The 14547-nt window shown below is 45.8% G+C and overlaps 1 protein-coding gene across 1 annotated transcript in view; it reads left to right on the top strand.

The window, feature by feature from the left end:
* Positions 1-14547, top strand: part of LOC115195269 (uncharacterized) — a 93289-nt gene that overhangs the window by 32428 nt on the left and 46314 nt on the right. The window contains exons 11-12 of the mRNA XM_029755041.1: positions 3837-3960; positions 13491-13599. Coding sequence (XP_029610901.1) covers positions 3837-3960; positions 13491-13599 — 233 coding nt within the window. The remainder of the gene's footprint in view (positions 1-3836; positions 3961-13490; positions 13600-14547) is intronic.

Below are 14547 nucleotides of genomic sequence, written 5' to 3'. Positions count from 1 at the left end.
TGTATGTCTATATGTGTGTGTTTGTATTGGTCTATGTCATCTAACTAACCTTGTGTCCACATATGTATAACCATCTGTATGTGTGTATGTTTATGTGTTTGTGTGCTTGCGTGTGTGTGTGTATGTGTACGCGCTTGCGTGTGTGTGTGTGTGTGTGTGTGTGTGTGTGTGTGTGTGTGTGTGTGTGTGTGTGTGTGTGTGTGTGTGTGTGTGTGTGTGTGTGTGTGTGTGTGTACGTGCTTGCATGTGTGTGTGTGTGTGTTTCCGGGGAGGTGTGGAAGAGTCGGCTGTTTGATTGGTATGTGTGTTTGGGCCATTTGGTGTCATGCACAGGGTGGGTCACCCCTACAGGACACGGGCACTCGCTATCTCTGCCAAGAGGAAGAGCAATCAGAGAGAGAGATGGCTGAGAAGAGGAAGGAGGGAGGGAGGGAGGAAGGAAGGAGAGAAGAGAAGAGGAGAAGAAAGGAGGATGGGAGAGAGGCAGGAGAGGGGGATGGGGAGAGAGGGAGAGGGGAGGGAGGAGAGGAAAGAGCCAACCAAGGAAGGGACAGAGGGGAGGGAGGAGAGGGAAGAGCCAACCAAGGAAGGGACAGAGGGGAGGGCACTGGGCATATCATAGAATCCTAGAATCAATTTGTGATCATTTGAGATTATGAAAGGTGTTAAAATATTGGTGTAAGAAAATAGTAAATTGTAGTTCCTCTGTAAGATATATCCCAGGTAAAGGTGTACCCCAGTGGTAATACTCTAGGAATGAGATATATCCCAGGTAAAGGTGTACCCCAGTGGTAATACTCTAGGAATGATGGATAATAGGATGGACAGTTAATGAATGGTGGGATGGTTTTAAGAATAGGTATCGAGTGTCAAAGTGGGATTGAAATAGATTCAATTGTGTGTTTTTTTTGCATTGATCTACACAAAATCCCCCACAAATGTTAACAAATGAAATAACTAAAATGTAGTCGTTGCATAAGTATTCACCCCCTTTGTTTAGGCAAACATAAATTAGTTCAGGTGTACAATGTGGCTTAACAAATCACATAATAATTTACAAGGACTCATAGGGCTGGAAATCATAGGGATTGAAAACATAGAGATTGACATCATTCAATCAATCAAATGTATTTATAAAGCCCTTTTTACATTAGCTGATGTAACAAAGTGCTTCTACAGAAACCCAGCCTAAAACCCCAAACAGCAAGCAATGTAAAAGTCACAGTGCCTAGGTAAAACTCTATAGAAAGGCAGGGACCTAGGAGGAAACCTAGGATTCATACTTTTTAAATGACTACCTCTTCCTCTGTCCCCTATGCATACAACATCTGGAAGGTCCCTCAGTCAAGTATTGAGATTCAAGCACAGATTCAACTACAAAGACCAGGGAGCTTTTCAAAAACCGCAAAGAAGGGCAGTGATTGGTAGATGGATAACAATAACAAATCACACATTAAATATCTCTACGCATTGTCAAGTTAATAATTATATTGTGGATTGGTATTTGGCATTTTATTAGGATCCCCATTACATGAAACATAATACAGAATGACATAATACAGAACGTCATTAGACAAGAACAGCTCAAGGACAGAACTACATACATTTTTTAAAAGGCACATGTAGCCTACATATCAATACATACACACAAACTATCTAGGTCAAACAGGGGAGAGGCGTTGTGCCACGAGGTGTTGCTTTATCTGTTTTTTGAAACCAGGTTTGCTTTATTTGAGCAATATGAAATAGAAGTTCCATGCAATCAGGGCTCTATATAATACTGTACGTTGTCTTGAATTTGTTCTGGATTTGGGGACTGTGAAAAGACCCCTGGTGGCATGTCTGGTGGGATAAGTGTGTGTGTCAGTGCTGTGTGTAAGTTGACTATGCAAACAATTTGGGATGAATGTTTCTTATAAAAAGAAGAAGTGATGCAGTCAGTCTCTCCTCAACTCTTAGCCAAGAGAGACTGGCATGCATAGTATTGATATCAGCCCTCTGATTACAATTAAGAGCAAAACGTGATCTGCGCTAGATGCAGCTTAACAGTATTCTTTTTAAGAATAATGGGCAAATATTGCACAATCCAGGTGTGCGAAGCTCTTAGAGACTTACCAAAGAAGACTCACAGCTGTAGTCACTGCCAAAGGTGTTTTTGACATGTATTGAATATGAATCTAATTAACGTATATTAGTGTTTCCTTTATCGTAAAAACAAAATCCTCTTTGACATTAAGAGTATTTTGTGTAGATTGTTGACAAAAAAAAATCCACTTTGACATTAAGAGTATTTTGTGTAGATTGTTGACAAAAAAAAAATCCACTTTGACTTTAAGAGTATTTTGTGTAGATCGTTGACCAAAAAAAATCCACTTTGACATTAAGAGTATTTTGTGTAGATTGTTGACCAAAAAAAAATCCACTTTGACATTAAGAGTATTTTGTGTAGATCGTTGACCAAAAAAAAATCCACTTTGACATTAAGAGTATTTTGTGTAGATCGTTGACCAAAAAAAATCCACTTTGACATTAAGAGTATTTTGTGTAGATCGTTGACAAAAAAAATCCACTTTGACATAAAGAGTATTTTGTGTAGATCGTTGACAAAAAAAATCCACTTTGACATTAAGAGTATTTTGTGTAGATCGTTGACAAAAAAAAATCCACTTTGACATTAAGAGTATTTTGTGTAGATTGTTGACAAAAAAAAAATCCACTTTGACATTAAGAGTATTTTGTGTAGATCGTTGACCAAAAAAAATCCACTTTGACATTAGAGTATTTTGTGTAGATCCTTGACAAAAAAAAAATCCACTTTGACATTAAGAGTATTTTGTGTAGATCGTTGACAACAAAAAAAATCCACTTTGACATTAAGAGTATTTTGTGTAGATCGTTGACAAAAAAAATCCACTTTGGAATGTAATAACGTGAAGAAATCCAAGGGGGGTATACTTCTGATACCCATTGTATGAAGAAAATACCACCCCTGCATGCTACTGTGCATAGATAAACAATGTCTGTTGACATACTGCTATACCACTCACTACTGACAAGACTACAACAGGAAAGCAATCCAGCATTAAATGAGGATGATGATGAGGGTGATGATGAGGATGATGATGATGGTAGGTATTATCATGGCATAATAAGGATGATGATGAGGATGATGGTGGTGGTGGTGGTGGTGATGATGAGGATGATGATGATGGTATGATTATGGCATAATAAGGATGATGGTGAGGATGATGGTGGTGGTGGTGGTGGTGATGATGAGGATGATGATGATGGTATGATTATGGCATAATAAGGATGATGGTGAGGATGATGGTGGTGGTGGTGGTGGTGATGATGAGGATGATGATAATGGTATGATTATGGCATAATAAGGATGATGGTGAGGATGAGGATGATGGTGGTGGTGATGATGAGGATGATGATGATGGTAGGTTTTATCATGGCATAATAAAGATGAGGATGATGGTGGTGGTGGTGATGATGAGGATGGTGGTGATGAGGATGATGAGGATGATGGTGGTGGTGGTGATGATGAGGATGGTGGTGATGAGGATGATGGTAGGTATTATTATGGCATAATAAGGATGATGATGAGGATGATGGTGGTGGTGGTGATGATGATGATGATGATGATGGTATGATTATGGCATAATAAGGATGATGATGATGATGAAGATAGCGATCACAATAGCGATGATAAACTCCGCTGTTCCTCCTGCAGCACACAGCTGTGGAACAGACACACCTGAAGTCTGGCTAGCCGTGACTTCACTATGTCAACACAGCTGAGCTGAGCCCTGTCCCTCTCTTCCTCCAAGGTGTGTGTGTCCTCCGTCCTCCTCAATGTGGAGCCCGGTAAAAGAGAGGGCCCCCGGCACTTCCACACACAACCACATCCTGAGTGTCACACACAGACAGGAAGTCCTACAGGGGAAGAATAAGGTGAGTACACCATCAGTGGAGCGGACAGACAGAGACACAGAGAGAGGGGCTGTGATTATAAACACATTCCCCAGAGAGACTCGAAGCACACTAAGACACAGCCATGATGGATTACACACACACACACACACACACACACACACACGCACACACACACACACACACACGCACACACACACACACACACACACACACACACACACACACACCACACACACGGCACCATCATACATGTATATCAACAACCATTTAATCAAGCACTGACACCCAAACACTACAGATATCGTTGTAACATGCGTCGTATAAAGGGGACCAATGCGTAGCGTGTTGAGTGCTCATCTTTACTTTGAATGAAAACACTTAAACAAAGAAAACAAAACGACAGCCAACAGTTAAGGTTAACTAACAAAACAGAAAACAACTATGCACACAAACCAAGGGAAAAAGGCTGCCTAAGAATGGCTTCCAATCAGAGACAACGATAGACAGCTGCCTCTGATTGGAAACCATACCCGGCCAAAACATAGAAAACAAACACATAGAATGCCCACCCCCTATCACACCCTGACCTAACTAAACAGAGAAAAAACAGCTCTCTTAGGTCAGAGCGTGACAGTACCCCCCCCCCCCCCCCAAAGGTGCGGACTCCCGGCCACAAACCTGAACCTATAGGGGAGGGTCCGGGTGGGCATCTATAATTGGCGGCGGCTCTGGTTCAGGGCGTAGCACCCCCACCGCCCGCTGATCCCCCCGCTTCTGTGTGTCCGGAGGAACCAGACCGTGGATCATCGCCGGAGGCTTTGGAACGACAACCGCCGCTGAAGACTCCGGGCTGCAGACCGCCGCTGAAGACTCTGGGCTGCAGACCACCGCTGAAGACTCTGGGCTGCGGACCGCTGCTGAAGACTCTGGGCTGCGGACCGTCGTTGAAGACTCTGGGCTGCGGACCGTCGCCGAAGACTCTGGGCTGCGGACCGTCGCTGAAGACTCTGGGCTGCAGACCGTTGCCGAAGACTCCGGACTGGGGAGCGTCGCCGGAGGCTCTGGACTGAGGAGCGTCGCCGGAGGCTCTGGACTGAGAAGCGTCGCCGGAGGCTCCGGACTGGAGAGCGTCATTGTAGGTTCCAGACTAAGGACCGTTGCTGCAGGCTCCATGCCATGGATCATCAATACAGGTTCCGTGCCATGGATCATCACTGGAGGCTTCGTGCCATGGATCATCTCTACAGGCTCCGGTCCATGGATCATCCCTACAGGCTTCTTGCCATGGATTATCCCTACGGGCTCCGGACCATGGATTATCCGTGCAGGCTCCGGACCATGGATAATCCCTACAGGCTTCTTGCCATGGATTATCCGTACAGGCTCCGGGCCATGGATTACCTCTGGAGGCTTCGTGCCATGGAACATCCCTACAGGCCCCGGGCCATGGATCATCACTACAGGCTTCGTGCCATGGATCATCTCTGCAGGCTTCGTACCATAGATTATCACTGGAGGCTTTACTCGTGGAGCTGGAACAGGTCTCACCGGACTGGAGAGACGCACTGAGGACCGGGTGCTCAGAGCAGGCACCGGCCGTACTGGGCTATGGAGGCGCACTGGAGGGAGAGTGCGAGGATCAGGCACAGGACGTACTGGGCTATGGAGGCGCACTGGAGGGAGAGTGCGAGGATCAGGCACAGGACGTACTGGGCTATGGAGGCGCACTGGAGGAAGAGTGCGAGGAGCAGGCACAGGACGTACTGGGCTATGGAGGCGCACTGGAGGGAGAGTGCAAGGAGCAGGCACAGGACGTACTAGGCTCTGGGGGCGAACTGGCGACACAGTGCGTAGAACTGGCGCAGGATATACTGGGCTGTGGAGGCGCACTGGAGACCAGGAATGCTGAGCAGGCACACTCCTTGCTGGCTGAGTGCCAACTTTAGCATGACAACGGTGAGGAGCTTGCACCGAGCTCACCGGGCTGTGAGTGCGCATGGGTGACACAGCGCACATCATCGCATAACACGGTGCTTGTTCAGTCACTCGCTCCCCACGGTAAGCACGGGGAGTTGGCTCAGGTCTTAAACCCGCCTTAGCCAATCTACCCGTGTGCCCCCCCCCCAAAAGAATTGGGCGCTGCCTCTCGGGCTCCTGTTGCTTTCTTGCCCGTTCCTCCCAGTATCGCCATTCCGCCCTCGCTGCCTCTATCTCCTCCTGCGGGTGGCGATACTCCCCCGGCCTTGTCAAAGGTCCTGCCCCATCCAGGATCTCTTCCCAGGTCCAGTCCTGTAATCCACATTGCTTGGTCCAATCTTGGTGGGTAGTTCTGTAACATGCGTCGTATAAAGGGGACCAATGCGCAGCGTGTTGTGTGCTCATCTTTACTTTTAATGAAAACACTTAAACAAAGAAAACAAAACGACAGCTAACAGTTCTGTCAGGTTAACTAACAAAACAGAAAACAACTACCCACACAAACCAAGGGAAAAAGGCTGCCTAAATATGGCTTCCAATCAGAGACAACAATAGACAGCTGCCTCTGATTGGAAACCATACCCGGCCAAAACATAGAAAACAAACACATAGAATGCCCACCCCCTATCACACCCTGACCTAACTAAACAGAGAAAAAACAGCTCTCTTAGGTCAGAGCGTGACAGTACCCCCCCCCCAAAGGTGCGGACTCCCGGCCACAAACCTGAACCTATAGGGGAGGGTCCGGGTGGGCATCTATAATTGGCGGCGGCTCTGGTTCAGGGCGTAGCACCCCCACCGCCCGCTGATCCCCCCGCTTCTGTGTGTCCGGAGGAACCAGACCGTGGATCATCGGCGGAGGCTTTGGAACGACAACCGTCGCCGAAGACTCCGGGCTGCAGACCACCGTTGAAGACTCCAGGCTGCAGACTGTCACCGAAGACTCCGGGCTGCGGACCGTTGCCGAAGACTCCGGACTGGGGAGCGTCGCCGGAGGCTCCGGACTGAGGAGCGTCGCCGGAGGCTCTGGACTGAGAAGCGTCGCCGGAGGCTCCGGACTGGAGAGCGTCATTGTAGGTTCCAGACTAAGGACCGTTGCTGCAGGCTCCATGCCATGGATCATCAATACAGGTTCCGTGCCATGGATCATCACTGGAGGCTTCGTGCCATGGATCATCTCTACAGGCTCCGGTCCATGGATCATCCCTACAGGCTTCTTGCCATGGATTATCCCTACAGGCTCCGGACCATGGATAATCCCTACAGGCTTCTTGCCATGGATTATCCGTACAGGCTCCGGGCCATGGATTACCTCTGGAGGCTTCGTGCCATGGAACATCCCTACAGGCTCCGGGCCATGGATCATCACTACAGGCTCCGGGCCATGGATCATCTCTGCAGGCTTCGGACCATAGATTATCACTGGAGGCTTTACTCGTGGTGCTGGAACAGGTCTCACCGGACTGGAGAGACGCACTGAGGACCGGGTGCTCAGAGCAGGCACAGGACGTACTGGGCTATGGAGGCGCACTGGAGGGAGAGTGCGAGGATCAGGCACAGGACGTACTGGGCTATGGAGGCGCACTGGAGGGAGAGTGCGAGGATCAGGCACAGGACGTACTGGGCTATGGAGGCGCACTGGAGGGAGAGTGCGAGGATCAGGCACAGGACATACTGGGCTATGGAGGCGCACTGGAGGAAGAGTGCGAGGAGCAGGCACAGGACGTACTGGGCTATGGAGGCGCACTGGAGGGAGAGTGCGAGAAGCAGGCACAGGACGTACTGGGCCATGGAGGCGCACTGGAGGGAGAGTGCAAGGAGCAGGCACAGGACGTACTGGGCTATGGAGGCGCACTGGAGGGAGAGTGCGAGGAACAGGCACAGGACGTACTGGGCCATGGAGGCGCACTGGAGGGAGAGTGCAAGGAGCAGGCACAGGACGTACTAGGCTCTGGTGGCGAACTGGCGACACAGTGCGTAGAACTGGCCCAGGATATACTGGGCTGTGGAGGCGCACTGGAGACCAGGAATGCTGAGCAGGCACACGTGTTGTGTGCTCATCTTTACTTTTAATGAAAACACTTAAACAAAGAAAACAAAACGACAGCTAACAGTTCTGTCAGGTTAACTAACAAAACAGAAAACAACTACCCACACAAACCAAGGGAAAAAGGCTGCCTAAATATGGCTTCCAATCAGAGACAACAATAGACAGCTGCCTCTGATTGGAAACCATACCCGGCCAAAACATAGAAAACAAACACATAGAATGCCCACCCCCTATCACACCCTGACCTAACTAAACAGAGAAAAAACAGCTCTCTTAGGTCAGAACGTGACAATCGTATACATAGAGATGGTAGTGCTACAACTAATCTCACTCTCCCTCTCATCACACACACACACACTTAGTGAAATTAAATCACATCAAATTGTATTGTCACATACACATGTTTAGCAGATGTTATTGCGGGGGTAGTGAAATGCTTGTGTTCCTAGCTCCAGCAGCGCAGTAATATTTAACAATACACACCAATCTAAAAGTAAATGAATGGAATTAAGAAATATAGAAATATTAGGACGAGCAATGTCGGAGTCCGGAGTGTACAGTGCATTCAGAAAGTAATCAGACCCCCTCACTTTTTCCACATTTTGTTACATTACAGCCTTATTCTAAAATTCGTGAAATTTATTTTTTCCCTCATTAATCTACACACAACACCATAATGACAAAGAAAAAACTGTTTTTTAGAAATGTTTGCAAATGTATAAAAAATGTAAAACATAAGCATTCAGACCCTTTACTCAGTACTTTGTGGAAGCAGCTTTGGCAGCGATTACAGCCTTGAGTCTTCTTGGGTATGACGCTAAAAGCTTGGCACACCTGTATTTGGGCAGTTTCTCCCATTCTTCTCTGCAGATCCTCTCAAGCTGTCAGGTTGGATGGGGAGCGTCGCTGCACAGCTATTCTCAGGTCTCTCCAGAGATGTTCGATCAGGTTCAAGTCTGGGCTCTGGATGGGCAACTCTAGGACATTCAGAGACTTTTCCTGAATCCACTCCTGCGTTGTCTTGGCTGTGTGCTTAGGGTCGTTGTCCTGTTGGAAGGTTAACCTCCGCCCCAGTCTGAGGTCCTGAGCACTCTGGAGCAGATTTTCATCAGGGATCTCTCTGTACTTTGCTCCGTTCATCTTTCCCTCGATCCTGACTGGCCTCCAAATCAAATTCTATTTGTCACATGCACCGAATACAACAGGTGTAGACATTACAGTGAAATACTTACTTACAAGCCCTTAACCAACAATGCAGTTTTAAGAAAATACCCCCAAAAAGTAAGAGATAAAAATAACAAATCATTAAAGAGCAGCAGTAAAATAACAATAGCGAGGCTATATACAGGGGGTACCGCTACAGAGTCAATGTGTGGGGGCACCGGTGTCGAGGTAATTGAGGTAATATGCCTCTCTAGGGTATGTGGGACGAAATCGTCCCACCTACTCAACAGCCAGTGGAATCCCGTGGCGCGATATTCAAATACCTTAGAAATGCTATTACTTCAATTTCTCAAACATATGACTATTTTACACCATTTTAAAGACAAGACTCTCGTTAATCTAACCACACTGTCCGATTTCAAAAAGGCTTTACAACGAAAGCAAAACATTAGATTATGTCAGCAGAGTACCCAGCCAGAAATAATCAGACACCCATTTTTCAAGCTAGCATATAATGTCACATAAACCCAAACCATAGCTAAATGCAGCACTAACCTTTGATGATCTTCATCAGATGACACTCCTAGGACATTATGTTATACAATACATGCATGTTTTGTTCAATCAAGTTCATATTTATATCAAAAACCAGCTTTTTACATTAGCATGTGACGTTCAGAACTAGCATACCCACCGCAAACTTCCGGTGAATATACTAAATTACTCACGATAAACGTTCACAAAAAACATAACAATTATTTTAAGAATTATAGATACAGAACTCCTTTATGCAATCGCTATGTCCGATTTTAAAATAGCTTTTCGGCAAAAGCACATTTTGCAATATTCTGAGTAGATAGCTCGCCATCACGGGCTAGCTATTTTGACACCCACCAAGTTTGGCCCTCACCAAACTCAGATTTACTATAAGAAAAATTCGGATTACCTTTGCTGTTCTTTGTCAGAATGCACTCCCAGGACTTCTACTTCAATAACAAATGTTGGTTTGGTTCAAAATAATCCATAGTTATGTTCAAATATCCTCTGTTTTGTTTGTGCGTTCAAGACACTATCCGAAGGGTGACGAAGGGTGATGCGCGTGACGCTTTTCGTGACAAAAAAATTCTAAATATTCCATTACCGTACTTTGAAGCATGTCAACCGCTGTTTAAAATCAATTTTTATGTGATTTTTCTCATAAAAAAGCGATAATATTCCGACCGGGAAACCCTGTTTTCGTTCAAAGACGAAAAAATAAAAACATGGTGTCGGCTCGTGCACGCGCCCCCAGTCTCATTGTTCTCAGATCGACCACTATCCAAATGCGCTACTGTTTTTCAGCCATGGGCTGCAAAGTCATCATTCAACGTTTTGCCGCCTTCTGAGAGCCTATGGGAGCCGTAGGAAGTGTCACGTTACAGCAGAGATCCTCAGTTTTCAATAAAGAGAGTGAGGAAGCCCTAGAAATGGTCAGATAGGGCACTTCCTGTAAGGAATCTTCTCAGGTTTTGGCCTGCCATATGAGTTCTGTTATACTCACAGACACCATTCAAACAGTTTTAGAAACTTTAGGGTGTTTGCTATCCAAAGCCAATAATTATATGCATATTCTAGTTTCTGGGCAGTAGTAATAACCAGATTAAATCGGGTACGTTTTTTATCCGGCCGTGCAAATACTGCCCCTACCCTAGAGAGGTTAAAGTGACTATACATAGATAATAACAGAGTAGCAGCAGCGTGGGGGGGGGGGGGTGGCAATGCAAATAGTCTGGGTAGCCATTTGATTAGATGTTCAGGAGTCTCATGGCTTGGGGGTAGAAGCTGTGTAGAATTCTCTTGGACCTAGACTTCGTGCTCTGGTACCGCTTGCCATGCGGTAGCAGAGAGAACAGCCTATGACTAGGGTGGCTGGAGTCTTTGACAATTTTTAGGGCCTTCCTCTGACACCGCCTGGTATAGAGGTCCTGGATGGCAGGAAGTTTGGCCCCGGTGATGTAATGGGCCGTTCGCACTACCCTCTGTAGTGCCTTGCGGTCGGAGGCCGAGCAGTTGCCATACCAGGCCGTGATGCAACCAGTTAGGATGCTCTCGATGGTGCAGCTGTAGAACCTTTTGAGGATCTGAGGACCAGCTGTTGTTTACAAATATACATAGGCTGCCGCCCCGTGTCTTACCAGAGGCTGCTGTTCTATCCTGCCGATAGAGTGTATAACCCAACAGCTGTATGTTATTATTGTCGTCGTTCAGCCACGACTCTGTGAAACATAAGATATTACAGTTTTTAATGTCCCGTTGGTAGGATATACGTGCTTTCAGTTCGTCCCATTTATTTTCCAGCGGTTGAACGTTGGCTAACAGTACGGATGGCAAAGGCAGATTAGCCACTCGTCGCCTGACCCTCACAAAAGGTACCCCGACCTCCTTCCGCGAAATCTCAATGTCTTTTTCCAGCGAATGACGGGGATGGGGGCCTGTTCGGGTGTTTGGAGTGTATCATTCCTGTCCGACCCAATTAAGAAAAATTATTTGTCCAATTCGAGGTGAGTAATTGCAGTTCTGATGTCCAGAAGCTCTTTTTGGTCATAAGAGACGGTAGCAGCAACATTATGTACAAAATAAGTTACAAACATTGTGAAAAAACAAACAAAATAGCATGATTGGTTAACAGCCAATAAAATGAAAGCCATCCTCTCCGGCGCCATCTTCACCGTAGGGATGGTGCCAAGTTTCCTCCAGACGTGACGCTTGGCATTCAGGCCAAAGTTCAATCTTAGTTTCATCAGAACAGATAATCTTGTTTCTCATGGTCTGAAAGTCCTTTAGGTGACTTTTGGCTAACTCCAAGCGCGCTATCATGTGCCTTTTACTGAGGAGTGGCTTCCGTCTGGCCACTCTACCATAAAGGCCTGATTGGTGGAGTGCTGCAGAGATGGTTGTCCTTCTGGAAGGTTCTCCCATCTCCACAGAGGAACTCTGGAGCTCTGTCAGAGTGACCATCGGGTTCTTGGTCACCTCCCTGACCAAGGTCCTTCTCCCCCAATTGCTCAGTTTGGCCAGGCAGCCAGCTCTAGGAAGAGTCTTGGTGGTTCCAAACTTCCTCCATTTAAAAAATAATGGCTGCCACTGTGTTCTTGGGGACCTTCAATGCTGCAGAAATTCTTTGGTACCCTTCCCCAGATCTGTGCTTCGACACAATCCTGTCTCTGAGCTCTACAGACAATTCATTCGACCTCTTGGGTTGGTTTTTGATCTGAAATGCACTGTCAACTGTGGGACCTTGTATAGACAGGTGTGGGCCTTTCCAAATCAGGTTCAATCAATTTAATTTATCACAGGTGGACTCCAATAAAGTTGTAGAAACATCTCAAGTATGATCAATGTGCCTCGATGCACCTGAGCTCAATTTCGAGTGTTATAGCAAAGGGTTTGAATAATTATGTAAATAAGGTATTTCTGTTTTTTATTTTTTATTAATGTGCAAACATTTCTAGAAACCTGTTGTTGCGCTTCGTCATTGTGGGGTATTGTGTGTCATCAAGGTCATCAACCACCCGAGCCACGGCCTGTTCACCCCTCTACCATCCAGAAGGCGAATTCAGTACAGGTTCATCAAAGCTGGGAGAGAATGAAAAACAGCTGTTAAATAGCCATCACTAGGCGACTACCACCCCGTTACTCATCCCTGCACCTTAGAGGCTGCTGCCCTGTATACATAGACATGGAATCACTGGTCACTTTAATAACGAAACACTAGTCACTTTAATAATGTTTACGTACTGCTTTACTCATTTCATATGTATATACTGTATTCTATTCTACTGTATTTTAGTCAATGCCATTCCGACATTGTTCGTCCTAATGTTTATATATTTCTTAATTCCGCTCTTTTACTTGAAGATTTGTGTGTATTGTTGTGTATTGTTAGATACTACGGCACTGTTGGAGCAAGGAACACAAGCATTTCTCTACACCCGCAATAACATCTGCTAAACACGTGTATGTGATCAATACAAATGTATTTTATTTTATTTTATTATTGGGTACAAGAACAATGGTGGACATCTTAAAGCAAGTGGGGACAGCAGACTGGGATAGGGAGAGATTGACTATGTCTGTATACACTCCAACCAGCTGGTCTGTGCATACTCTGAGTACGCGGCTAGGGATGCTGTCTGATGGTAGTGTAGGGTAGGGTTAATGGAGAGTGTGTAATGTGTTTAGCTTCCCTGTGGTCTGGAGGTGGGCAGTAGGGCTGGTTCACATACCTCTATTGTCTTCTCAATGGAAAATGTCAAATGTGACCGCTGTTATCGGTGGCAGCAGAGGAAAAGTGTGTGTGTGTGTGTATTTCCCACAGACCGTGGGGGTTTTGATGGTTGCTGAGGCATTTGTGTCTGGAGTGTATCGCTGTATTGCCTCTAGTTCTGTGGGCAAGGATGAGCTGGACATGCCCTTCTATATAACAGGTACAGTACAATGACATCACACTCAGTCACAAAATCAAACTACATCCTTCATCATGACTTGCAGTTGTCGTGTCTTTGGCTATGCCGGATTAAGTGATATGACATGCTAACCTATAAAATCCTTTCTCTGTAATTAATATTACCTGATTAAGCTAATCATGTAAATGTAATTAACTAGAAAGTCGGGGCACCACGGAAGAACGTTTATAGAGCCGTTATCTTCCGAATAAACTCTTAAAATACTTAGTCATATTTTACATCGATAGCAGTCAATATTAACCCTTGTCTTATTTTCAATCTCATAATGAAAGTTGTAAATTCTTGGCTATCTTCACGAACCCTGGCTAACAAGTTGAATCAGCAATACAAAATTGGGTTTAATTATTTATTTACTAAATACCTAAACTAATCACACAGAATTACAAATACACCGAATACAAATGATGTCATACATGATGGCTGGTTACACAAAGGAAAGGGGGTTGGGCTTGAATGAAAGAGCGGGAAGATTTAGGAACAAAGAAACAGCAGCTATGCTATCGTAAATACATTATCTTATGCATTCTAAATTACCGCCCATTTGGAAAAGGAAAATGCAATAAATATTTACTCTGAGCTGCGCTTCGGTAGATTGGTCGTAGATGCTGGCCGGGTTGGCCAACAGATCTTCCTGTCCTCGGAAGAATGTCTCTGGTGGTAAATTGGGTACGTGGTGGTATCTTCGTCTGGTTGTTAGACTGGATCCGTCGTCCGTCCTTTCCTAGCCCACGTCTACAGCGGCCGCTGCTAACTCAACGGCTAGGAAGTATCACTTCTGTAGTGAATAAGCTCAAAGTTCATACCATTCGCCACCAAAGCTCACGCCGAGGTTGGCTTAGTTCTGTACTTGACATGTGTGTCCTTCTAACGTAGAGGCTGCAGACCTCACGTACTGGAACAACGTGGTTA

Source organism: Salmo trutta, chromosome 6, assembly GCF_901001165.1.
Source record: "Salmo trutta chromosome 6, fSalTru1.1, whole genome shotgun sequence".
Classification (NCBI taxonomy): domain Eukaryota; kingdom Metazoa; phylum Chordata; class Actinopteri; order Salmoniformes; family Salmonidae; genus Salmo; species Salmo trutta.
This window is presented reverse-complemented; position numbering and strand designations above follow the sequence as displayed.